Source organism: Cheilinus undulatus, linkage group 2 (assembly GCF_018320785.1).
Source record: "Cheilinus undulatus linkage group 2, ASM1832078v1, whole genome shotgun sequence".
Taxonomy (NCBI): domain Eukaryota; kingdom Metazoa; phylum Chordata; class Actinopteri; order Labriformes; family Labridae; genus Cheilinus; species Cheilinus undulatus.
In genome coordinates, this window is record NC_054866.1 from 34,337,221 (window position 1) to 34,364,623 (window position 27,403).

The 27,403-nt window shown below is 39.7% G+C and overlaps 2 protein-coding genes across 3 annotated transcripts in view; both read right to left on the minus strand.

Moving 5' to 3' along the window:
• Positions 1-3,573, minus strand: part of arhgap32a (Rho GTPase activating protein 32a) — a 55,995-nt gene extending 52,422 nt beyond the window's left edge. Inside the window, exon 1 of the mRNA XM_041810479.1 lies at positions 3,182-3,573. The gene's annotated coding sequence lies outside the window, so the exon portion shown is untranslated. The remainder of the gene's footprint in view (positions 1-3,181) is intronic.
• Positions 3,574-8,130: 4,557 nt separating this feature from the next.
• igsf9ba (immunoglobulin superfamily, member 9Ba) overlaps positions 8,131-27,403 on the minus strand; it is a 126,627-nt gene continuing 107,354 nt past the window's right edge. The window contains exons 16-20 of one of the 2 annotated variants that reach the window (XM_041797552.1): positions 27,228-27,389; positions 23,893-23,938; positions 20,689-22,314; positions 14,493-14,623; positions 8,131-12,574 (exon numbers count right to left, since the gene is read on the minus strand). In XM_041797552.1, coding sequence (XP_041653486.1) covers positions 12,366-12,574; positions 14,493-14,623; positions 20,689-22,314; positions 23,893-23,938; positions 27,228-27,389 — 2,174 coding nt within the window. In that variant the 3' untranslated portion in view covers positions 8,131-12,365. Of the gene's footprint in view, positions 12,575-14,492; positions 14,624-16,431; positions 16,475-20,688; positions 22,315-23,892; positions 23,939-27,227; positions 27,390-27,403 lie in introns of those variants that run through there. The other variant, XM_041797561.1, reaches the window with a different exon arrangement.

Sequence of the window (27,403 nt, forward strand, 5' to 3'; positions counted from 1 at the left end):
GTGTGCCTGAGGCAATGACATCATCGCTACTCCACCTTGCAGGATTCAGACACCAAATCTGCAGCTGCTCATTCAGTTAACCACAACATGTTTTCTTTACTCCTTACTGAAGCTTTATCACTCCTCTGACTCTTTGAGGGAGGAGGAGGAGGAGGAGGAGCCATTTGACCTCATAATCTTCTTGAAATCGACCAGAGTGAGATTAACTTTATTTCATCTCACACTGAGTCGCCATCACAGCTCAGTCTTTGTCCTGCAACCTTCAGAGTCACAGTGATCCTAGATGAAGGGCATGAGAGCGGGATGAACAGCAGGGCGATTAAGTTGTACACAACAAAAACCCAAATATTCAATCAACAAGCCGATCTGTCACCTAAGCCTTACAGTGAACTAAAGGCCTTTCTGTTTTTAGCACTGATGTTCTTCCACTAACAGAGACAAATGAAGCTCTAAAAATACTGAATACGAGGGAATCTTCCCAAATAGGACAAGCAGTTCTGGGAGAGGACAGCAGTTTGGGATTATGTAGCCATGTCACTTTACTACTAGGGGTGAAACAATAACTCCCACTGCTGAATGCAGGATCACTGTCACCCCAGTGCAGTCTGGAACAACAGCTATACAACAGTTAGGACTATTTCAGCCATAGGATACATGTTACATCAACCTAGTTGCAGCATTTTTGAGGCTCTGATTGTACTGTAGTAGCAGACTGTATTACATAATCTAACACCAGATGTGTACACATCATTCTGGCGCTAAAAGCCCTACACACATACAATTACTGTACCATGCAAGAACATTTTCAAGTAAAATGTAGGGTTACATTATTTCAGTGCTTAATCTGTGAACTGTTGGGTTTTAACAATGTCAAAAAACAAAGGGAAAATTGCCACAGTGACTGTTAATTAATGATCCCCAAACTAAATGCATTTAATTGTTATCATAAAGATTCTTTTTAGATGACAAAATAAGAGTCAAATCAAATTTTCTTATTTCTAACCTAAAGAAAAAAATATCAATTAAACAGCTCATCAATTTAAAAAACTGATTTATTACCGTATAAACCAAATTGACTTTTAATATATTCACGGCAAGTGATGTATTTCGCATTCATCTTGGCAATAGCCCAAATCGGTGTTTGAGAAGGATCACATTCATTACAGGCCAATCAGAGCAACAAAATGAAATGGTAGCCATGTGCCACCATGGAAGAATAAATTACATCATGCAAGCCCGAATGAGAACTGTTGTCATGTCAAAACCCGAGTAGAGCCACTAGGTGAATCAAACTCTTAAAGTTCGTCATGAGAAAATAAAAAACATCTTTCCCAACAAGAAAAGCATTCAGTTCTGTCTCCTGCTCTTCTTTAATAACTAAAATGTTATACAGTTCTGATAAAAACTACAGCTATATATGTATCCATATTAATCCCTCCACTGGCAGCCATTGTTGTTTACAGGTTTGCAATCACTTTAGCTTAACTACATAGATACCGCCTTGTTCTCCTCATGACTCTGGTTGGTCTGGCCGTTCTATGACCAGGAACAAACTTTTCAGAAAAATTAAGCCCCTGCAGAAGTGCAAAAAAGACAGTTCCATACACACCTCATGTTAAAATTACCATTTTTTACAGCAGAAATAAACATATTTACAGCCTGGTTCAAATAACAGTTTTGGTCAGAATAGTTCACGTTAACCTTGCAAAGCAGATGGATTCGCCAGAGTCCATGTTTGTCATCAGGCAAATCCCATCTTGCGAAGCTCCACTCTACACTGGTGGCGCCAGACCCATAGACAGGTATGGCCAATCAGCGTCATTTGACGAGAACAAGGCAGTAACTATGGGTGGGGTTTAGTTGTACTGTGAGCCATGAGTAATGGCTGCCTCCAGTGTAGCCATTAGCTCGGATTTACAGTGCTTAACAAATTTATTAGACCACTCTAACCCTAACCAAAGTAAGGTTTATGCCACAGTTGCCCTAAATTAACATTATTGGTAATTACCAAAATCATTTTTTATGTTTCTGCAATGGTTAATACACCAATATGTGGAAGTTCTTTAACCCAAATGATATTTTTAATGCTAAAATATAGTTATTATTGTTACTCATGAATTTTCAAATTTACTGATTTACACAAAACTGAAAAAAATAGTGCGGTGCATGTGTACTACCTAATTTCACCTCTCGATAATTTAAGGTTTCTCAGGATGCCAAGTATATCTATACAATAGATATATTAAACAATCTATCTGACGTGTCTGGTTAAGGTCATGTCATTATGTGTGATTAACATTTTATAACATTTTGGTTTGAAGAAGGATATGAGTTATTCGTTGATCTAAGTTAGTTTGAGACATTGTTTTCAATAATGTGACCACTATGGATTGGCTTCAAAATCCCCTTTCAGTAATCAAATGGCTGACATCCAGCTCCAGTCTACAGTAACTATACAACCTCAAATTAAAGTGTATGACTTACATTCATAAACAGAAAGGAAATGGACATTTAGTATTTTAATTTCCAGAGTAATGAGTTGAGTGTATTGTTACATCCCTAGCTATTATATGCCAAAACCCATTCTTGCTAATATGTTAAAGGCCTTAAACAGGCATGCAATTCAACCCGGTCTTAACCTCAAAATTTACCTGTTAAATTAATAGCTCTTATAAGGACTAAAATGAAAAAAAGGAAATCTAAGCTTAAGCTTTGCAGGGGTTTTGCACTGTATTACAATAGACAAGACAGAGCTTTCCCCTTTAGTGCCACCCACTGTATTACAAAGATTCTTGGAATAAAAAACAGCCCTAAAATCCTCTTGACTGGTACACTCTGATTTGTTTTCATAAGCTGTGATGCAATCTATGTTTCAGTAAAAGGCAGTGCTCTTAAAATCACTTCATAATGAACTGGGAGTCACTGGAGGGAGAAAAGTTTACCATCAAGTGTACTCTGACCTGTTGGGCCTGGTCAGCTTCATGCAAATACACACCCACATTCACACATAAACGGAGCTACACGGTGCTTTTTCAGCTCTGTGCTCGACTGATTAATCAATTGAACAGAAACGCCTGGATCAGGTGCTAGGATGACACCTTGAGGGCAGTGACAGCAGTTAAACAGCAGTCTAGTTGTATGTACGTGGAAGCTCGAGACGATCCCAGCTGAAACAGCCTACCTGTAACTGCACGTTGTTCCACTCTGCTGCCTCCTCTATGCTGCACAGCGCGGAGCTTCTCGACGAGGAAACATGCTGTCAGCATCGCACTGCAGTGCCGCTCATCTCGGACACACAGTCGCACACACGCAGGCTCCAGATGATCCTCTGAGGTAGACGGTTTTCAGGATAAAAACTGTGCTGGGGTGCGACATCGCTGAGGCAGTGTGGGAGTCATCCCGGAGAGCCGCGACTGTCTGCCTGACTGCCGAGAATCTGCACTCGTCACCGGGAGCGCGCCCAACTGATCCCGTGAGCGCGCCTGAGATAATTTAGCCCCAGGGTTTCCCAGACCTTTTCAATGTCAAGGACCCGAATATGAGGTAGGCGTGAGAGTATGCATGGGACCTCGGCTTGATAATATTCCCCAGCCTAAGGAGCCCCATCTGGCAAATTGTACGGTGTTAGGTAATGCCTGGTACTGAATTACATAACTGGATAGTGTAGGTGGGGTGGCAACAGTGAGAGGAGTGAAACCTGGTGTGCAAATCATTTCATCTTCATGCATTATCTTATTTTGCTTCGCCACTGAGGCAGAAAATGTAAAATTTAGCTATTACTAGTTTTGTTAGGGCCAATCGCACCATGTAAGCCGACATTTTTGTCCCTGCAATAGCATGTAGCATTACTACGGACTGATTTTGGGCCTGTATTAAAACATTTTGGGATCAAGGAAGATTTATTGCCTGCTACCAGGGTCTGACTGATTAATCGGCCAGCTAATTTATAGCCTGTTATTATATTATTATAGCCTATTAAAGATAATTAATATTAGGAAAAAGTTGGCAGATAGACACTGATGTTGACACTTGCATTTTCACTAATAAAGTGCAAGGAATATAATTTGGTCTTACTTTCTATTATTCATCCAATAGAGGGCGCTTTTACTCCTTTCATGTCACACGCTTCATACAATCGGTGGTTTTCAGGCCCTTGGGACTTTCACAACACAATCAGGGGCTCATGGCAACCGCTACTACCCACCTGGATGGTACTCTAGGCCGTGCTTACTTGCCACATCGACTCCTTACTCCGCCCTAAAGGTGTGGACTTTGTTAATTTTTTTCAACAGATTATTTCCCATGCCACCAGTAGCTTTATGCAAGGACATCCAGAGTATGACCTGGGTTGTGTCGATCCTCCTTCCAACTGGGTGGTACCCCCAGGTGGCCTTACTCACCGTTACTTACTTACTTACTTCAGCCTCAACTTTTGGCCCAAACATACCTAACATTTCTGCACAGTACTGAGTATACAAGCGTATCTATTTAAATGTTTTGCAGTGATATCATCATGTCATGGGGCCCATTGCTCCTGCTTCAGGTTAGATGTATCTTAATATGCTAGCAGAGGCTAGCTTACACCTTTTTCACACTCCTGAAAATTTCTCTGGGAAATTGGGAACATTGGGAAACAATTTTCCCTATTGGAGTGGGAGGGGGTTCAAGAGGCACACATGATGAAATTGCAGATGAATCAACAGACTCTGGGGCTATGACAACAGTTTTGCCTTTATATTAATGTAAAGGGAGATTTAGACTATCAAAATCCGAGTGGAAAATAACACACTAACACTGCTCAACTCACAGAATTTCCTGACTATAACCTGCTAGCTCTAACATCAGCTTACCCTGACTTTATGCATATATTTTACAAGATAGCTTGCAGGAAACCTTCTGTAAAATCAGGGTGAAGATGTACCCTTACATGCAGTCCAACACAAAAGTTTTAGGAGTTTTGTGTGTCTGTAAAGCAACTTAAGTGTAGCAGAGTGGACGGGGATGAGAACTATCCCAGCAAGTCCAGAGTTCAAAATACCTTTTTCAACTTTAAGGCTCACCCATTAACCACTCACATTAGCTCAAAAACCAGAAAAAAAGACAAATAGAGCAACTTCCATAAGTCCCAGTCAGTTAGCAAGCAGACTGCTGTGACCCTGAAGACACAGGAATCAACTATTCTCTGCCAAGAAGCATTAACACTTTGAATAGCTAAGTTTCTCAATTTTTACAGGTTAGTCTGGAGGAATTTTGTAACTTTTAAACAAAACCATGCTAGCTGTTTGTTTACAGTCTATGCTAGGCTAAGCTAACAAGCTAATGTCTGCTAAACAGTGTAGAGAGGATGGTTCAGTCACTCTTTTGGCTATGAAGCTAAAAGGTTCTTACAGAAAAACTTCAACTGTTTCTTTACTGAGGCTGAGCTTGGCTTGCTACATGCTAAAACAAATCACATACTGTGAATGAACCTGACTGATAGTTTGCCATAAGAAAAAAAATCATAACTATGGTCACATGACTTGATCAGACATGTTTTTCCAGCCTGGTTAAGTTAGCAACAAGCTGTCTGTCCATAAACAGAATTCAGCAATAAACATATACTTAGTTTTAAATCAGCTTCAGCTATTTTAAAGCATCTGACACATATTACAGTACAGTTACTTTTATTTCTAAAACACTTGGCTGGCCAGCAAACTCTACTATTGGTTAGAGCTAGTACTTAACAATTAATGCACATCTGGGAGTTTTTAGCATTTACAAAACTGCATACTATGAATGTGGAACACATTTATGTAACATTCTCTAAGTGATGTCACGTTGAGTATGAATAGCATAAAAGTATGTTAATTTGGTCAAAGTCCTTGGTGCACAGACCAGAGGTTTGTATCTTGGTCCAGATGGTGTTTGTTCCACCACTTTCTCTCCCCATGTTTCCTGTCTCTTTTCAGCAGCTGTCCTCTCAAATGGAACTGAAAACCCTCCAAAAAAAAAAAAAAAGAAATAATAATTATCTATCTTTAAAAATTTTAGGTGTTTTTTGAAGTATTTAAATCAAAAAGCACTTAAATTTTTTTATTTTTTTATTTATTTTTTTTTTTTTTGGAGCATGGCCCGGGTTCGAATCCGGCCTGTAGCCCCAACCGCAGGTCTCTCCCCACTCTCTTCCCTGTTTCCGAATCTATCCACTGTCCTTCCTCTATCAAATAAAGGCATGAAAAGGCCCAAAAATAAATCTTAAAAAAAAAAAAAAAAAATTATTTATTTTTGACAACTGTATTTGGGTTAATGACATACAAGGCTTCATTCATTTGTAGTTGTGCCTTGGACATATGTTTCCTTTTTTTCTAGTTAGAAATTGAATATATATAAAAAATAATTTCATGGTAAAACAAAATTTTGCATTTTCACCTTGTCAGATACCTGGCATGGAAAATGTATCTGCTCAATTTATTGTTATTATTTTTATTATAATAATAACAATATTAATAATAATAATCTTTTAGTTATTTTTTTAATATGTGATTCCTCATTTACCTAATTAAATATATATATATATATATATATATATATATATATATATAACAGCTTTGAATAATATGAATTATTTCAGTGACATTTCTTACAATTTCATTACCTGAAACACTGGTTGCACTACCTTACATCTGAAACTAATTTCAAATGAATCAGTGGACGAAGTGGACACTTGTATTTAAATAAAATCAAGATTTTAATAGTAAAATAATTTTTTATCAGTTTTACACTGGTTGTACAACCTGACAGTGAAGGTGTAACTGCCCACCTGTGACTGGAAAGAAATAATTTTCAATTTATTTAAAAAGGATTTATGAACCATTTCCCTTGGCTATGAGTATCAGCTGAATTTACATGGATAATAAATATTTTCAATCCGTTTTTATCACTTCATTTTTAAACAAAGTTCCAATAATTATGGTTGTACCGCTTTTACATTTAAGAACTTGCAATCTGGGACAGAAGTTTTTGAATAATCTTTCTAAATTTAAAATGATATATTTTTATATCATTTGTTTATGTCAACCATAAAATAATGCCAAAGTATTCAAATTTGAATTTCTCACAATTAAAATGCTATTTATAATAGTGTCAGTAATCTGAAATTTACTCGGACGGTCATGCAAACTGACATTGTTAGGGTCTGAGATGCCAAAATATGAAACTAATTATATTGTTCAAATATACTGAAAAGGTTTTCAAACAAAGTAAAACAAATTGATACATGCCATGCGCTGATTAATGTTTTTCAAAAGGAATAATAGATTCCATGCATGTCATGTCATTGACCCATTATGATCAAAGCTGAAAAATATATCTTAAAGGCATATAGGCTAACATAGCATTTATGACTCCAGCCCTTATGAGGTTTGTATGCTTAACCAGAGGATTCACTGCACGCCTTATTTTCCTCAGGTGAATGCAAATGCCTGCTCATTTGTTTGTTTCCCTGCCTGCCAGGGGAATTTGAACAAAAGCACAAAGGTCATTCTGACAGACCTCATCCTCTTTCAGACTATTTGCTTTCCTTGCTCTGGCTCAGCTGCTTCACTATTCATTTCTTAACCTTTGTACTGAGACGGCAAAGCTGGGAACAAAGTATGAATCCATGGAAACCATGCAAACATTTAAAAAAACGTCCTGTGATTTATGTATCGTCTGAATTAAGATCCATTTCTTTGGTTTACAGAATTGTATAGTATACAGTAAATGTGTGTGCATTTTTAGATAGGGGATTAAATACTGGTACTTTAACTCCTAAGCCGCTGTCCTAGAATTAAAAAACAAAAAATCCCTGACCTGATTAGGCCGCTGCTGCTATCGCCACACTATCTTCCCCCTTCCTCTGCTCAACACTTACACCCTGTGTTCAGCACATGAACTACACCCTCCTCCTCCTCACACAGATCAAGAGACAAAACCACAAAAATAAAACCTCTTTTGATTTTTTTATTATATCAAAATACAAAAATTTGAGAGGAAAATTTTCGTAATGGGACTAAGCATTTGAAATGATATGGTGACATGAATACAGCACTGCTTTCATATTCTCACAGACATGCCATAGATAGAGCATAGATCATGTGCTAGGCCCATGTCTACGTCATGATGAGCCACCAGGAGTGAGCCTGTGCGTTTTTTCCCTATGAAGGCTTTTCATGGTGACTGTCACTTTATATCCAGGCCAGTTGGTAACAGGCCTTGAGTGAGTGTTTTTTCAATCACATAGTTCATTCAGTTTACTCAATAAAGAAAGGAGATCCATGGCAGTTGAACATGAAGAGTGAGTAAGACATGATCTCAGACGATACAGAATTCACTGGACAGCAGTGGCAAACGAGAGAGAAAGTAATACAAATATTATACATAAGGCTTTGGTACAGCACCATACAGTATGAGTTAATTGCTCACAAATAAAAATTAGTGAAGCATAACACCTGATGTAGTGACCGAACAGAATGACAAGTCTAAAAAACTGACAGAAAGAGCTAAACATCAGGTTATCAGGTTTAAAAAGTAAAAAAATGTTTTTGCTTTGAATTATTTACATATGAACATTAAAGACCATTATGGAGACAAATTATGTACAAAAAAGAACAGAATAAACATATGATACAGAATGTAAACATGTAATGTACAGCACAGAGTCAGTGGATGACAATGAAATGAAAATGTATTAAATTTTCTTCCTTTTTAAGCACTACTTGGTTTGCTTGAGTATGAGCATTAGCTAAAACAGTCAACGATGTAGTGCTTATTGTAGCCTACGATAATAATAATAATACATTCTAGTTTCTCAGTGCTGGTACACATGAAAAAACAGAGAATATAGAAAATACTACATATTTCTATTTTCCATCCAATAACAACCAGCTCAGATGTCCATGAATGATTGCTAAATAGGCGTTTTTTTTAGTCTTTTTTGTTGTATTGTCTCTACATGCAAGATTAATACAATAAAAAATCAAATAGGTTTCTAAGTATCATCCTACCAGCACCTAGTGATGCCCTAAAAGCTGTAAGCAGAAAAGTTGGAAAAGAAAAAAAACAAAACAAAAAACTGAAAATAATTGAGCTAACAGTACGTCCAAAGCAGCCCTCTTAAAACACTGTACATGTTTCTGTTGAATATGCAAAAAAGAGCCCGGAAGACAACATCCATTCATTAAAAACCCATGTGGAGGATAAATGAGCCTTCCCAATTGATACCTTTCAACCAGGAGAATCAGCAGTAATAAATACAAACGTGGTCTGATGACTACTCATGGCTATACTGTACAGTACTAGTAGGAAATCTACTGTCAAAAAACAGTGGTGAGATGATGTGAGACGGATTTATTCCCCGTCTCCCTGCAGTAGTGTGCTTGAAAAACAGTGCTGTTAACCAAAGATGGCTGACCTACAGGAAGTGTGTAGAAAAATTTCCCCCTTCTCGTGACCTGACAGTGCTCTTAGATTCCCTCCCATGTGTCCTGTTGGCTAATCTAAATCAGGTTATGTTTCTCCTTTTTAGGCTGGGTTAATATTCTCATCACAGATATACTTTAGAGAGGGTACCTTGGAAGCACAGACAGACATTGCAAACACACGATAGAAAACAGGTCATCTTTGAGTTCATTTTGAATGTCACAAAGTCTCTATTATTCAAGGTTATACTACTATTTTTCCAGTATTTTCTATCACTGTCATCACACCATGATACTGTTATAATAAGGACCCATAGTGTCTACGAGAGCTACTTTAGTCGCTCGAACACAACGGGCCCCGAAGAGTTGCTTTCAGAAACAGAAAAACAAAAATCTTGAGACCTCTAATCTACAGCACCACAAAGTTAAACATAGCACCAAGTCGTAATGTTCAAAGCAACTATGCCCTAACACACTTTCTCTGTATCAAACTAATGTAAACACAATTTCCTCCACAGCACGGTTTGTACATGACTACAGCATGTCCGCGACTCTTAGAAAAAGACGCTTCCTTCAGTTTTATTTGCTTTGGACACCTGAAGGCGACAGATCTGGACTGAATCTACATGTGTGCTCATGAACGGGCGAAATACGGTTGTTCTGGAAATATTATTATAGAGGGAAACACACTTCTGCTTCTAAAGCTTTTTCCAGTGGGCATTCACGTACTATACATCAGAGAAAATACTACGTAACTTGTGCAGCCAGCGGGCTATGGCAATAATACATCGTACGGTACTAACATTAAGGTTTCTTTTTCTTCTCAGATAAAATAATATCTGCTAAAATATGACAAATGAGGCACCTTAAAATGTTTTAGAAACATTATCCACTTAAAGCCGTACTGTAAGCAAATACTTTGATATATAATCTAATTTCTTTTTCATAGGGATCCCTCCCTTCTTTTCATACATCCTCTCACAAGAACTTATTCCTGTAAAACATGGTTTTGATTCATCTTTACAAATACAATACATACCATGTAGAGTACATAACAAATATAGATTTTTTCCGCTAATATCTTACTGTACATTAAACCAATTTGTTAAAGTAGACTATGCACTTTGACGCTCACTTTTCAAGCAATCATCACTTTCTCACTTGTCAGAAGAGATTTCAGTAAGCAGACATTGAGTTGATTCATCCATGTAGATATATGTCGGAGAACCTCGGATTTGTTGGTAGCAGATAGAAACATATCTGATGTGTTTTTGGATGGGTGTTGGCCTTTAAAAAGAAACCTGGAGCCATCGGAACAAAAAGAGCTCGGGGTTAGTTGTTACAAAGAAGGGAAACATTTTTTTGTGCACCGACTGCTCATTTCACCAATCACAGCTGCACTTTAAACATTGTTTCAATGGGTCATTCAATGTACTGTGACATCGGGACATTCATTTCCTGTACAGCAAAACATACATTCATTATCGGTTAGTGTTGAAAAAAATTAACAAACATACAGAGAAGAAGTAGCTAGCAAGTAATATACAGTTTGTTAAAGATAAACAGTCAGGGTGGCCATTGTTTTAAGATTTCCCATTGCTTTTTAACAGCTTTATGAAGCAATCACATTCTCCTTTAAACATTTCTTGTTAAACATTAACACATTGTCTGAACATGTACAGCACCTCTGTACTTTTACACTTTTTTGCCTTCTTTGAGCAGGAACTTATTTTTTTCTCATTGCACGGGTATTCTGATTCTTTCCTCTAACTCAGACAAACACAGTCAAAGCAAGTACCCATTTAAAGTCGATACAAATGTAGAAAAAAAACAAGAAAACAGTTATGCATCCTCGGTAGCATTTTCTCTCATGTGTCCTTGGCTGAAAAAGTAAAAACACACGTAGTATCGGAGTCCCTCACTCCCCTCACCCCCTGGAGAGACAAATATGAGAAGGCGAAGGAAAAAGGCAGTTTATGTTAGAAAATAAAAGAGAGAAAAGGCAAAAAAGGCACCTGGAGATGTGCCACATTTCACAAATGATTCCTTAAGAATGAATTACATACAGTACACTTCACATTTCATCACCCTGTTCTTCTAAAACCCGACAAGTCCAACTTCTGATGAGCGTGTAAGTCCCAATTATTTTCCTAATGAAGGCTATGATCTGGCTATGACGATGAGTGTAAACACACTGAGCCGCCTAACACTAAAATTAAGACAGTCCTCTAGTGGTTGAATCATGGATCAAAACAAACAGCCAGCTATTTCTGATAATAAAAAAGCTTCTAAATTAGATAAAGTTAGGCCATATTATCTGTTTGAATGTGAGTGTGATATAAACCTTTTTAGCCATATGTAAAAAGGTAAAGTACGTACAGTATACCACAAGAATTACAGCAACTCTGCGTTTACTCTGAGGTATATTTTGTGGTAAGAACCCTGTGTTTATATACTGACACTATTTGTATTGTAGGAAAGGTAGACTCATGTCCCTGTGTGAGGACGCACCAGGCTTCACAGTACACTGTATCACTGAAAAACCTAAAGATATGGACCCCTCAATGACCAATGGGTGAAAAATCTTTAACGTGTTGTGACATACTCAACCAACACATTTTTATTACTGTAGGAGGAAGCTTAATTCCCTTGTTTTACTAGTTTATATACATTATATAAGTCCGTTTTCAAGTCAAATTCCTCAGAGACAAGCGGTGGCGACAACTAAGAAAAGCCATTGTTCTTGTCTTCATATAAGATTTCCAACCTCCCGGAGTATTCAGCTGGATGTTTCCCCCGCTCCTGAAAGAACTTTTTAGAGATTATAAGAAATGTATTAGCTTGGAGCAAGGAGAGCTGAGGTTAGGTCTTTTTTTTGAATCGGGGAGGTCAGTTTAGTCGAGTCCAATGGCTTGGTGGGCACACAGGTCAGCGTAGAGTCCCATAATTTGGGCCCTCGGAGTCTGCACTGGCCAGAATGCCTGTCTGGTCCTCCTCGGACTTCCTGCGGTGCAGTAAGGAGGTCAAATAGAGATAGGGGTTCTTCTTCTTTTGCTTTTTTCTCTTCCTGTGGAGGCTGGGATCCTCTCCCTCTTGGGGTGTCTGAGATTGCTGCTGGGTCTGAGAAGGACACACACCTGAAAGGGAAAAATAGCGCAGTGGTAACACAACACCATCATGTCATATGATACTCTGCTTTGAAATTTAACTTTTCTCCTGCTGAGTTGTGTTAAGCAGCTTCTGAAAACACCAAATTTCCTGATATGGCTGTTTCATAATAAAAGTATTCTAACAACATACATGGGGATATATTTATTGTGAAAATAACTTTAACAAAGCTACAATCAGCTGCAAGTGTAAAGAGTTTGAGTATTTACAGCCACTTCTTTGTCCACTTTAACAGCCACAACCCACTTCTTTGAATAATGTTGGGCACACAGGTCAGCAGAGTCCCTTCAGAAGTGGGTGATTTGTTCTGAAATTTATACCATCCTATTTTTTGTTCTTTCTGTTAACTGTATTAAATTATGGTTTGAAAAAATAAATGGGTCACACATTTAAACAAATGTTCAAGTACTACAATCCTTCACTCCTTCAGAAGCATGTTATATGATCCCAGACTCATGTCTGTGCACATCATCACATAAAATTATAGCTTCTAGAAGTTTAATTTCTCTCCTGTTGAATTGTGTGAAGCTGCTTCTAAAAACACCAAATTTCCTGATATGGCTGTTTCATAATTAAAAGTATCCTAACAGTATAACAACTGGAGATGTATTTATCATAGAAATAACTTTCTCCTATCGAATAACTCTGTTCTATCCTATCATTTTCGGCTAGCTTGCCCCTTCAGCTCCACTGGTTGTGGGTTGCCAGGTTGCAGGGGCAGAGGGGTTGAAATTTTATGTAGATGTGGATTGTATGTGTGTAACATGATTTATACAAGATGTGGCAACTTTGGTATCCTCAGACAAAAATACACGGAGAATGATTCTGTGTTCATAAATTAGCCTGTAGTAGAGCCATGGAAATAATGGAGGTTTTCTAGTATAAATAACAAAACAGGAGGTAGGCCGGAGGAGGCCCAAAAATTTGGGAGAAAAAGTGGGGAAAAAGGGGGAGCGTTGGCCATTATGTGTTTAACACAGCATCCTAACCGCATCACATAGCATCGCATATCACGTTTATGATGTCCAAACTGCATCCATCAAAAATATAACCCTCTGGACTGTGAATTTCAGGTTGCCCTTGTAAACAGTGGACATCTAGTACTTTTCTTTTTCATGCAGGCAAACGCGATTATTGATATTATAAATGCACAATTATCTACACTTTTTAGCCAAGCTACCAAGCTCTATTGAGTGGGAAAGGGAATAAATTGAAGCCATATCCAGGCACTACTGATGACTTGTCATCTCCTGCTTTCGTTGTTCTTCTCCGATCTCAGCATAAGAGGAAAACAGGAGCATGGCAAAAACAGGCTTCGCCACCTAGCTCTACTCCTCTCACTTGCTCCTTTCTTTTCTTTTCTTCTCTTTTCTTTGATTTAGGCTTCATGAATGGCTGTTGCTTTGTTTGCAACTTATTTGGCTTTTATGATAGCACAAAGAACTTCTGCAGAGGATGGTTATAGTTGGTGAGAGCTAGCTGGGAGAGTTTGCTCTGGCATGCTGGGGCTTACTATTGAGCCTTCCTGATTTTTTGTGGGCCAAAACACCATTAATGGGAGGTGCCTACTACCCTGTTGATGTGTGGGCTCTCATTGTCATTAATTTCCCTATAGAGTGGTAAGGTCTTTAGAGGGCAAGTCGTATGGTTGATAATATCGCCATTGTCACTGCCTGGAGCTTGCATGTATGGAGTCTGGATCTGTTAAAAGTGGTAATGTTTTAGGAAAAGATGGCCCCTCAGGACCATGTGATGGAGTACTCCTTGTATCAGAGGGGCAAAAGTATGACTGATGTGTGCATGGGGTTTCTTGCTCACTGAGCACTTATGCTTTTCATTAGGGCACAACTACCTTTGTGTTTTTTAAACTTTAATATACTGACAAACCTGTTCTCCTTCCGGAGGTTGCGTTGTTATTGTTGTTGGCAGCCACGCCCTTGGCTTTAGTAATACAGTGGTGTAGCAGTGCTGGTAAGCTCTCAGACCCGGCAGGATCACTAGACGCACCTAGAGGTTCCCTGTGAGGAGAAGAGACAGCACAGCATACATAGTCCTGCATTAATCCAACAGTCTTATTCAGTAGCATCTAAGATGTACAAAATAAAGGCACTTTGCATTTCTACAGTATCTCCAGTTGATACTATTTTATGACTGAATGAGCTCTAGTACATCTATTGAGAGCTCTTTATCTAAGATGATGAATTTCCACTTTCTATCTGCGTTGATGGATGATAAAAGTTAGACACAAGAAAAGAGAAAAAGAAAGAAAGAATAGTTGATATATGATGGCAGTGGATTTGGTGAATTTTTTGCAACTAAGTTCCCTTCCAAACAATCATCAAATAAAGACCCAGTCAGTGATTTATGATTTTTTTTCTAATATTTTATACAAATTATTATAAAAAGTGATACAAATGACCTAGTCATTTCAGGTTTAGACATTTTCAGTGCCAACTCAGGTTTGGGTCTTTAAATAGTGACTGCTTCAGAGATGCTGGCAGTTTCAGTCTATTTGCTGTATAAAACTCATAAAATGAAAATAATTTCTGGAACTACTGACAGTTCCTGTTACAATCAACACTAATTGTGTAGGTTTTTGGTTTACAGTGGATGCATCAGGAAGCTTAGGGTAAAGTATGTGTGCAGATCTGTGTTATGACCCTGAGGAACTATTTTCATTTCATGAGTGATATATGCTACGTTTAATGAAATAGTCAATGATTCATCAGTAACAAAATAAAATCAAATCAAACTGAAGTACTTTGAAAATCATAGTTTGTTGATTAGTACTTTTACCTCATACCCATTACTTTGCTGTCCATCTCTCAGAGAAAGATGCATCAAAGTTCAATAAATCAAAATATCCTCACAAACGCTTACATGTATGTTCATGAGGTTTAATTTTGGCTCTCTTTCTAAAAACTGAACAAAAACAGCGTCAGAACCTGACTTAATGCTTCATTAAGTGAGGTTGTTGTATAATGGTTTGAAAAGGCATAGAAAGACAAAGCTTTAGAGACGCTGTCCATGACTTGTCACTGTGGAGAGAGAGATTGAGAGGCGTTAGCAGAGAGGGGGAGACAATGTGAGAAATCCTGAACAGATAGAGAACATTTTCATTATCAGAGGCCACAGCGGGTTAAATATCTCACATTTCCATAGACATGAACACTGTACAGCACACTTTCATCAACATGAACACTGCGTACAGAGGCTTCACCATGCTGACGGGAGGAGATGGCAGGAAGAGGAAATGGCCGTTAAAGAACAAGTCACATGACAGGAAGAGGAAATGGCCATTAAGAAAACAGTCACATGACAGAGAAACGAAAGCACTAAGGACAACAAATGTGACAAAGAATTTAGTTTGAGAATTGTTGTTATTTGTTTGGTCGTAGAGAGAAGTTTAGAGAATGCATGCATGGCATTTTGCACATGGAACAAAACTTTAAAGGGGAATACTCCAGTCTATCATTCATGTGCGTCCTCTATTGATTCAAGGCTTTTTGTATTTTGTTTTTCTTTTTGGTGCAGGGAAACATGTCTGTATTCAAACAATCCAAAGACAAAAATGCTTCTCCACAGTCCAAAACCACTCCTCCTGCTTGCTCACGAGCATAATTACTGCAGCCTACGCCACAGCAGGCTTACTGTGCAGTGAAAGTGTATTGACAAATGTGTCCTGCAGTCATTATTACCATTAGTCGTACTTCACTTGAATCCAGCACAGAGGCACAACCCAAAGCGATTCCCCTTTAAAGGAGAGAGTGATTAGAGCCCTCCCCCTGCTGACCCCTCCCCTCTCAGACATGGGTCCGACCCTTACCTATTGCGGCGAAGGGGACCGGGTCACAACGCTGCCCAGATAGCTGAGATCAATCAAAAACAAATCACGTAAGACCCTTACCCTCTATAAAGCAGCAGCAGCCCTATAAGCTACCTTCCCTTAAAGGCCAGTGATAGTGCAGGAGCGAGTCTCTGCTGCATGGCTTTAGCCACTGTGTGATTGTAGCTTCTAGGGTTGTGAGGTGGGTGTAAGGGGGCGCAGGAATATGTACAGCAAAGAAAAGCCAAGGGGGACATAACTATATCAGTCTCAGCTATGTTGTCATGTAGGTGTAGCATGAAATTGCTCTGTGATAACCAGTATATCAGGGGGCTTCTTTGTCAGATTGTTGGATGTCAGGGGGAAAAGTCCCTCTAATGAGATTAATATTGGTATCCTTTAAGTAAAAAATGATCAGACTTTCTTGCTTTGTTATGAAATTTTGAATACGGCACTCATTATAAATGTTTTGAAAAACACTTATGATGCTTTATATCATTGTTAAAGAGATGATAATAACCTTTGGGTTGCCAGAATAAGACTTGCCTTTATCCTAAGCCAGCAAGTTATAATATTGTCGAACTGTAAGGCTCCTCTAATGGAAAAACCTATACAACAGGAGAATTAAATGCCTTCTGATTGCATATGTAACAATAATAGTACAGATTTTTTTTAAGAATAGGTTTGTTTTGTTTTTTTTACCATGCGACTGAGTGAGCCAATAAAACCCCACAGGGGGTTAAGAGGAGTACATAAGGAAGTACAATTTAGTTCAAAATATTTCTTCCCTTCACATTTTAAGAAAATGTTATCCCTTTTTAAACCAGGGATGCACAATTTTTATCAGCATATCGTTTTCAGCAGATATGAAAATGTTTGATACTTAGAGTTGATATCTATAGTAAATATCTGCAGTCTTTATCATATATCAGTCTTAAATATCAAGTTTACCATCAGGTATAGGTGGTTGCCTAGAGCGCTCACCGTGAGCCCTTAACATTTTGAATGAAGCTCCAGACGTAACACAATTTACCAAACTGTCACCTTCCACTCCTGTCTCAGTTCTGCTTGATTCAGCCTCTCTTTGCATGGGAGACACATTGTGTTCTTCACAATAAAACAGATGTACATAGTAGAGATGTAACGGTATCATGAATACCCAGTATCGCGATGACAGAAGCGCCTCTGTGTCATTGTGGACATTTGACGGTTTCAAATTGTAGGTATTCAGGGCAAAAAGTTTTTTTTTTTTTTCATGCAGCAGAGTAGTACTTTAGTACTCGAGAACAGTCTTGGTCTTGAGACTGGTCTCAAGACCACATTTTGAAAGTCTTAGTCTTGTCTTGGGCTCGAGATCATTTTTACTCAGTCTTGTCTTGGCCTCAGACTTGCTGATGTGATATTAAGGAGAAGCACTTGATAAAACAACAAACAGCTACACCTGCACAAACTCTGACATCAGTCCATCTTATTTCTAGTCAGAAATACAACTGAACACTTACTTTAGGACTCATTCACCTGACAAATCTAGATAAATATCTCATTTTCAGATATTTAAAAAATTCTGGACTTGTCAGTTGCTTTTAAATACATACAAGGATTAATTTTCAAAATAGGTTAGTTGAACAAATTTGTTGCATATTGTGCTTTGAAAGAGTTTCAGACACCTTGTCTTTATCTTTCAAATGTATTAAAAAAAACTGAAATCAAAAAGAGAATGCTTTTTCACTGTTTAACCTTGTCATGTTTTTTTTAAATTGAATTTTATGGTTTTGGTCTTGTCTTGGTCTCGGCTTGTCTTAGTCTCCGTCTTGACTCGTTCTCGACCCCCAAAAGTCTTGGTCTTGTCTTGGTCTCGGATAGTGTGGTCTTGAGTACAACAACACTCGTACCCATTGTCATCCTTTAAGCTCCGCTCGCTGGCTTGATCTGACAGCGCAAAAATGGTAGATACACTAAGTGGCAAGAGAAAATCAAAGTATGGGGAGACCTGGGCGACTCAAGTTGTTAAGATTGTGGAGGCTCCAGTGACTTTAAAATCTGAGGTGTGGAAGCACTTTGGTTTCCGGTGTCAAGAAATGAGAAAGGAGAAAAGGTGGCAGACAAACAAAACTGATATGTAGACACTGCCAGACTGCAGTGACACACATGATGGGGAATACCAGTATCATGAGAAGCCGCTTGGCAAATCATCCCCCCAAAAAGATGCACAAGGATGCAAGGAGCAGAATCCGGCCAGGCCAAAGGACTCTTAAGGATGTGTTCACAATCCCACTCCCCCACAACAAGGTGTATCTGTGAATATATCACTGAAGACCAACAGCTGTTTTCAATGGTGGACAACGAAGGTTTTAGAAGGCTAGCAAACATGCCATATTGCCATGTTGTAATATTCAAAGTGCATCTATTGTGTATTTAATGCCAACATCACTATTTTTCAAAGTCTTCATTTGTTGTTTTGGGTTTATAGAATATCACAATAAATACCGTACAGTGGACTTGTGGTATCATGGTATTACTTTTGACACCATTACATCCTCACAATTTACCAGACTGTCACCTTCCTCACTCCTCTCTCAGTTCTGCTTGACTCAACCTCTCTTTGCACAGGAGACGCTTGGCGTTTTTTTACAAATAAAGAAGTGTGTAATTTCTTACAGTATTGATATTGGAAAAGATGAGTTCAGATAAATGGCATATTGATATTGGAAAGAATCCAATGTTGTGCATCCTTATTTTACACAGTGATAAGCTCTTTATGCCCTTTCGGAACTAGATAACTACAAGGCTTGTCAATATTCTTGGTAATTATATTATTTCATCGAGTCTGTTGAAGTCTCAGGCAGTTCTCTTGAAGTCTTATCATCTGTAAAAAGTCTATTTAAGGCTCTTTATTGCCTACATCCCAATCAACACATCCATGTGGGGCCTAATACAATTGGGCTCAGGGGCAACAGGTTTCACCTGAGATGATATGTACTTACTAATTTGGTGGTTTAATGAAAAGGGCCAAACTCAGTTGACTGTCTAAAAAGTATACTTATTTCTAGTCCAGGTGCATTCTTCTGTATAACTGGCAACAACACCACTCAGAGCACAATTCCCAGAAAGGCACAGCTGACCCAGTTGAAGCTTGTGTTGGCCCCACTTGGAGGTGTTGGCAGGGATAAATTGTGGGTTTGGACAGCCCTCAACACTCACAGACTTCCTGGGAACTCACCCAGGAAGTCTGCGAGTCTGTATGAGTGGTCAAGTCTGAAGGTTTGGCTGGACCAGATCTCTGATCATTTGGAAAAGGGCTGCCGAGCGCTTCGACCGTTATAAAAATGTTATCGACTGGATAACACAATAACCCTTCATGTATGACTTGTCAAAGCTGAGGGAGAATTCTTTGCAGAGGAATTACTAGTGTTGGTGACATATTGGAAATTCAGACACTCTTGGCTCTTTAAGATCTGTTAACATTTGTCACTCAAGACCTGATTGTTTGTTACTGTGACTAAATGATACTGTATGCTGGCAACCCAAAGGTTTATTTTTGATGACAGCTCAGTGGTTCCTACCCAGCAAAAATGAGTAAACATTTTTAAATTCTAAGAAATCATTGCTTATATTTAAAAACTCACTGAAGTAGATCTTTCAGAAAATATGGGCCCTTTTTCTTTGAATGTAATACAGTGGGATAATAGTATGTAAATGTTCATCAGTATACTAGATGTTAAAGTTAAGAATGCATAAAACTTTTAAAGTAAATCAGTTATTACATTTTCACTCTGAAACTTAATTACATGTTAATCTGATCGATTTAAATTCATGTTATTGAAATAATGAACATTTCAAAGTTTCAGTGATTAAAACTAAGGGCTAAAGAAACAGTACAGCTTTAACAAACAATCTGATTCTACTTCTTACAGCTTAGCTTTTAACCCATATGTTCTTATAGTTTTTTTTAACTTACATTTGCATTATGATCATGAGACTCCCTAAAGTTATTATGTGCTAGAGATGAGAAAGACAATAACACAGTATCAAATTAAGTTTCACATGCTTTAGGTAATTTTTATGAATATATACAATGTGTGCTAAATGCTATTACATGCCCTCTGCATATTCAAGTACAATATGCATCTAAATAGTGTCTAAATGGAGACATCAAAATATTTGGACTAAGATATTTGGAATAAGAGCAGATGAGGAGACAAGACTCCCCTTTCTACAGAAATAAGTGACTATTCTCAACTGGAGTGGATCACCTACCCTGAGGCTGATATCTGGAGCTGAGAGGGCTCTGAGGGCAGCATCTCCTCCTCTGTCCTTCTCTGGGATGGCCTCTGCCCGAACACATCCCTGCCCTCTGGAGGGGGAGAGGGGGACTGGGAGGGGTAACTGGCTGCAGTAGAGGCATACGACATGTGGGCGTGGTAACTGGGGCTGGGCTGCCTGGCACCCTGACCCTGAGTAGGGGAGGCGGTCAGGGAGGACCTCCGAGAGAAACTGACAGTAGCCGAGGGCTGGAGGGTGATCTCAGGCATCTCCAGAGACCGAGAGGTGCGGAGGATGCTGGGGCGTGGAGGGGGCCGCACGAGAATGTCTGGGGAGCCCGGTTGGGTGCTAAGGGGGCTTTGGGAGAGAGGTGACAGGCGGGAGGGCTGGAGTACTAGTGGGGGGAGGCTGGGGTCTGCCCGGCGCCCTGCCCTCGGGCTGAGCCAGGACTGAGGGCTACTACTGGGGGCTGTGCTTGGGCTCCCTGCGCGGGCTGCCGGGTCAGGGTAAGGCAACACTGGTACACCCACACCGTGGGCCGTGTGTCTGAGCTGGCCGAGACTTTGGGCCTGTTGCATAGCTAAACGCCTAACCGGGGGCCCCAGGGGCCTATCTCTGCCAGAGGGAGCCACTGGGACCTCCAGCTGCAGGAGTCCAGGGCTAGTTGGATCCTTTAGGGATGGGAAGTGCAGACGACTTGGGGGGAGAGTATGGGGAGGGTATGGGGGTGGGTCAGGGAGGTCCTGGGGGTGATGTAAGGGATGGTGGGGTGGGTATATGAACCGTGGGCCCTCTAAGCCCAGGAAGGGTAACTCATGAGGCTGCCAGCTTTCAGGTGAACGAGGAGGAGGGCTGTGAGTGTGAGACAGAGAATGGCCAGAGGCGGTGTACTGATGGTGCTCCATCTCTCCGCTCTCCTCAGGGATGGAGGGGTAACCAAAGGGCCCCTCGGCAGTGCCTGGGGGGGAGGACAGAGCGGAGCTACGCGGGCTGATGTCAGGCATGTAGAATGGTGGTGGGATCCCTGATTCAGTGCGGCTGCCTAGATACCCATAGAATGGGCCCTGGGGAAAGCCCCTGTAGCGGGAGGCGGGGGCCTGCCCTGAGGCGTGAAGTGCACTGCCCTCTGCAAAGCTCATACCTTCCATGGGCCTGTGTAGGCGGGGGCTGTAGGTGGGGGGCTGCGTTGACTCCAGGCTGGAGGACGTTGGGGAGAGCTGGGGCCGCAGCGTGGGCATGATGGGCGGCAGAGGCCCGGGGTCAAAATCATTCTCCTCGTCAGACTGCCGGAACTCAGGGTACATGTCAGACTCCTCTGCGAAGGGGAAGCCCTGGATGCGGCGGGGTGGCGGGCTGGTCTCCATGACGAAACGGCCGTCGGGGCCACGACTTATCAGCTCAATCGGTGTAGTGACTTCAGCCTCATGCTTGGACACACTGTATTTCTTGCTGGCTATGGCACGCTTGGTTTTCTTGTAGAAGGAGAGCTCTTTGTCTTTTTCTCTCTGAGGGCTGGGCAGCTTCCTAACGTACAGGCCTGGACCGTGTGAACCCTCTGAAGAGAGAGAGCGGGGCCGAGATGGAGGGGAGCTCTCTGGACTTATCTTCCCCGAAGATAACCTTATAAAAATGCAGACACAAGACACTGTCTTAATTCAACATGAAGCTGATAAAACCAAAATGAGAATGCAAAAAAGAATAAGAACAAAGGAAAAAGGGATGTTTAACTTAAAAAGGCATGGATGTGACTATCTAAACAGCTGAAACAATACAAAGCCAAAGTACACTATCAAGGCAGCCATAATGAACCACATTATGACAATGAGCAGTTTATGGGGGCAACAGCATCCAGATAGCACAGCAGCTAATGAACCAAGGCAAAATGACAGGATGAGAGGAGAACCAATGACACAACCATGACAACGGATCTACTGAATCTTCACCCTCTTGAGCAGACGTAAGACTAATTTCCATATGCTGCACCAAATGGTGATGTGAGGAAGCAGATGACATCTAACCAGGCCTCATTTGCCCACACCAGGAGCAGCATAGTAGACACTTACTCAGTCCCTGAATGCATCAGGTAACATACATCATCAAGAGACTGTACTAAACCGTACATGCAACTAACCGTACAACAACTAATGCACTAAATTCCTGCATGGTGTGTGGGAGTCTGTGCATGCAAAAAAGGCTTCACTATAACAAATAGTCATCATTGGTTGATCATTTCTATGCAATGCATTAACCATGCAGCCAAGCCAGTGCAGTACAGCACGCTCTGTATTTGGGTGCAAGCAGGCACTCACAGGGGGCTGGCGGGCGGGGGCAAGAAACTGCTCCTGGCAGGCTCGTCCCAGCAGGGCTCTACCCCTGGCAAGGGGGTGAGAGGAGGCCTGCGATGGGAGACAAATGACATGGGCCTGGTTCACCTTTGACTATGCCACTAACAGGAAGAACTAGGTGTAAAACTTCCTGAACTGAAGGGACAAGTTTTATACTGCAATTTTACCTTTGGTGTCAGGCAAACATCTATTGTTAACACATATTATTGTCTTAAATGATCTTCTGAGGTTGTAATGCAGTCATACATGTACACAAGATTTACACACAGACAGACAGTTACACACATGTAGCAGATCTTGTACATTTAATGTGCAGATAAACAAAAAAAGAGCATTTTTTACATTTAGAATCATGCAGAAAGCACACAGCGTTTGAGGTTAAAGAATACAGATGGATAAAAAATCAATACACATACTGCAGCTTGGGCACTCCTGGTAATGTGCTTAAAATGCTGACTTGGCTTCTGTGAATTTTGCTTTATTTGCCCGAGATCCGCTAGAGGCTGCTACTGTTCATGTTCCCAAACACCTTTCAAGCACTCTGAACATGGCGTTAACGTTTTTGATCGTTCACATGGTCTGTATTGCTTCTACAAGCTCTTTGTTGTGCACATTTAGCATATTTACACACTATTGTCTAAATGCACTGCAAACAGTGTATTATGATCGTATTAGCACTGCTAATAAGGCTTTGAAATACTGTCTGTGTTTGTAGTTTTACAGTTAATTATGGTAAATGTGTACCATTAAAACCATGCACAGGAAGAGTTGATATGTTAGAGGTGTATCAGAACATGCACAGCAGCAGCCCCCTCTGGCAGACTGCAGGGGCTCCGTCGTTGACTCTACTTACGGTGACTCAATGCTTTTCCTGAAGTGTGTCACCGACAAGGGAGGATCTGAGAGGACAAAAACATTTAATTTTAGCATTTCTTCTGTTGAATACCATGAAAAGAAGTCAGACACTTGGATGGATTATGACATGTAAAGGGCCTGTTAGCATTATATAGTTTAAACAGCAATGCTTTTGTCTCTGTGGGCATTTTATGTCTTTGAAGTCATTTTAATATGATTGTAATTCAACTCATTTTTTTTAGCTCTATGTTTTCATAATGCATCTCTTTGAAGTAGTTCTAATTTTTTGTTGTCATTTTGCATGCTCTTATTGTAAGTTTTATTATACTTGCAGTCATTTTGCAACTCTTTTTAACCAGTTTTTTTGTACTTTTGGGTCTCTTTGAAAATGTTTTGGATCCTTCTGTACTTTTTCAGTGTATTGTTGTCATTATGTGTCTCTTTTTCCATTGAAATTAAGTTTAGTAAATCAATTTTAAATCAATTCAATCAATAAACTGTGTTTATGGAAAGTAAAGATTTTAACATTTTTACTGTCTGTTAGTTTTGGTGGCCCCTGTAAACAAAATGATGCATCTTTTATAGGGTGTGAATCTCTCTTTCTCAAGACGATTCGATTCGAATTTCGATTCACAGACTAAAAGTCATTTCCCTGATGATTAATTAAATACAGAATGATTCAGTCTGATCCAATTCGATTCAGTTCAGTCCGGTACAATCTGATTATAAAATCAAAATAACTTTTTGCTTTAACAAAAATTACCAAAAAAGGGGAAAACAAGATAATTTAATAATAATCTATGTTTATTTGATCTTATAAAACAGACTAAATGCCAGGCCTCCTGTGCAAACATTCTGAAATTATGTTTAACAAAGTTTTCATCACACCCAGGTGCCCAGGTGTCTTACTTTGACATTAAATTGGGAGATAAATATTAAAATGAGTTTTTACTGGTACATGTTTGTCCTTCTGTACTTGTAACTTCCTTAGCATTATTAATCCTGATAACAGTACAAACTAAATATCAAAATTTCCCAAGAAGCACAAATTGAAACAAATTTAAATTCACAAGGAGATTTGGATTAACAGAACTCTGTGTGTCTGCTAGTACAGGAGAACAAGAGGTTAAAATAATATTGAAAATAGTCAAATTAAAACAGCTTTCCATACTTTTCTTCCTTTCATAATTCTTCTTATTGTGAGTATTCAGTCTATATGTCGCAAAAACATTGTTATTTTCTTTCTCTGTGTATCTGTTCTTGTTTTAATTCTTATTTATTTGTTTATTTATTTATTACAAAGGACAATGCACATTAATGAACATGGACATGTAAATGTGCCAGATTGTAGCCATAGGCTAATTTCCATCTGAAATCCCCAGCAGGTTGATGGTACAACAAAGCGTCCATTAAAAATCTACATAAAAATCAGACAACACCAAAATCACACAACTTAAATTTATTCACTGGAGAACAGTTGATCTCTTGCTCAGTGAAGTCCTTTCTGTTAAATATCATATCATTTGGTTCAGATGTATTGATTATGTCATCAAATCAATCAGTCCCAACAACACGTTACGATGGTAAGCCCTGTAAATAAAGGGGCTGTTGTTATGGTGATAACTGAAGACTTCTCTGAGTTTTAACTCAGAAAAGAGTTTATGTTCTGTCTGTTTGTGCTGTGTTTAGCCATAGCATCTTAGCAAAACTTTAGCTCTGTCGTCTCAACAAGTGAGATTTAAGAGCTGCTGTAGTTCTCAATTGAAGATGGGCAGACATTTCGAAAGTTATCCTTCCTTCGTATATAGTCCACATGACTTTTTCCTGAGGTGCAGCACTGTAACTGAAAGACATTTAGGCGACAACCGGTGAAACATATCCAGCTACCTAGTGAGCACCTATGGCGAACGTAACTCTCATTAAAAGGTAAAAGGTCACCGCTGGTCGTGCGAGATTACAGACGCTGAGCCAGAGCATGGCGGAAAGGGCTATGACAACAAACAGCAGAGCCTCAGTGAACCGATCTCTAACATTAAAGCCTGTCCAAAGACCAGTTCGTGCCGCATTTTTACCCACCGATGACCAATGCCATCGGACCGCTGAAGTCAAGATCGGTTAACCAATTCATATCGGATTATCTTTACACCACTAATCTTTTATTTACACACTGCTCAAGAGTAATTAGAGTTCTCAAATTACAAGAAAGACATCCTGCTGACTTTTAAGAGTCAATCATACAACTCCCTCTCAGTGTTTTGTGTAGAAGTTGTAATCAAATGAACTTTCGGACCAGTACTTTTTGTCCAAACACTGACACTGATTTGTTGGAAAAGATGACAAACATTTAAATCCAAACACGGACATAATCAATAGGTTGTTTGCAATCATGTGACTAGAAATGTCTGTCGGGGGTCAGGAAGTGGGGGACAGCCATTAGGAATGAATAGGAATTGAGGAAAGTTAGTAGCCTACTTTACAGCTCTAGATGGACCTCTACCATTAAGTTATCAGAAAATTTTCATTTAAAATCAGTATGATTCCTACACTTTACAAAACTGCAATTTTTACCTCAGTTTAATTGAACTACCTGGCATAGAAGCGATCAATATTGCAAATAGTCCTGCAGACCTCCTAGCGTATACAGTAGAGTCCTCCTCTTTAGCAGCATCCACGCTAATCTCTTCCTCCATAACTACACCAGCTTTTACTGCTGTTTGTTTACGTCACAACTCTAATGTTCCTGAAAGTACTGCCCCTAGTTGCTGATTGGTCCTGTCACTTTCTAACTGGGCCCAAACTGCTCAGCTGGGAGCTTTGCAAGATGGATTCGCCAGTGAAAAACAAGGAAATGGGCGTATCCATCTGCTTTGCAAGGTTAGATCTACCCAGCACTTTTTAGAACTTTTAAAAGTCTTCTGCAGAGATTCATTCATTCTAAGGACTTTCACCTTTCCTCCTTCCTTAATCAATGCACTTTAAAAAACAGAGCACCACTTCTTCAGTTAAAAGGCAATTAAAGCTGTCATTAATTTTACTAAAAATATGTATCATATCTTAGATCTGATTGAAATGCTCTACATCATGTAGATATATACCTTGATACGCTCATCTTGCCTCCAACCTCCCTCAGTTATTTGCTGAAATTATCTTGCATTGTTATAATTTGATTTATAATGTGCAAATGAACAGATAGAAAAAAATTAAATTTCATGTCTATGCCATAATTCCCAGCCCTACATCTGGCACAGTGACATGACTTCCGTTAAGTAATCAGCTGTGGTTACACATATACGATGTTCACAGCAGAGAATCATAGGTAGACAGGAGACCGACCTGGTTTACGTTTGAGTTTGCGGCGGTGCTGCTTGTTGACAAAGCAAGCTGCCAGAGTGCTGAACAGTACTGCTGCTGCCAGAAAACAGATTGTTGCCACAACACCCGCGACCACGGGCCGTGCCAGCCCCTCATCAGGCAACTCAGCAGGGGGGAAGGGATCTGATGGGGCAAAG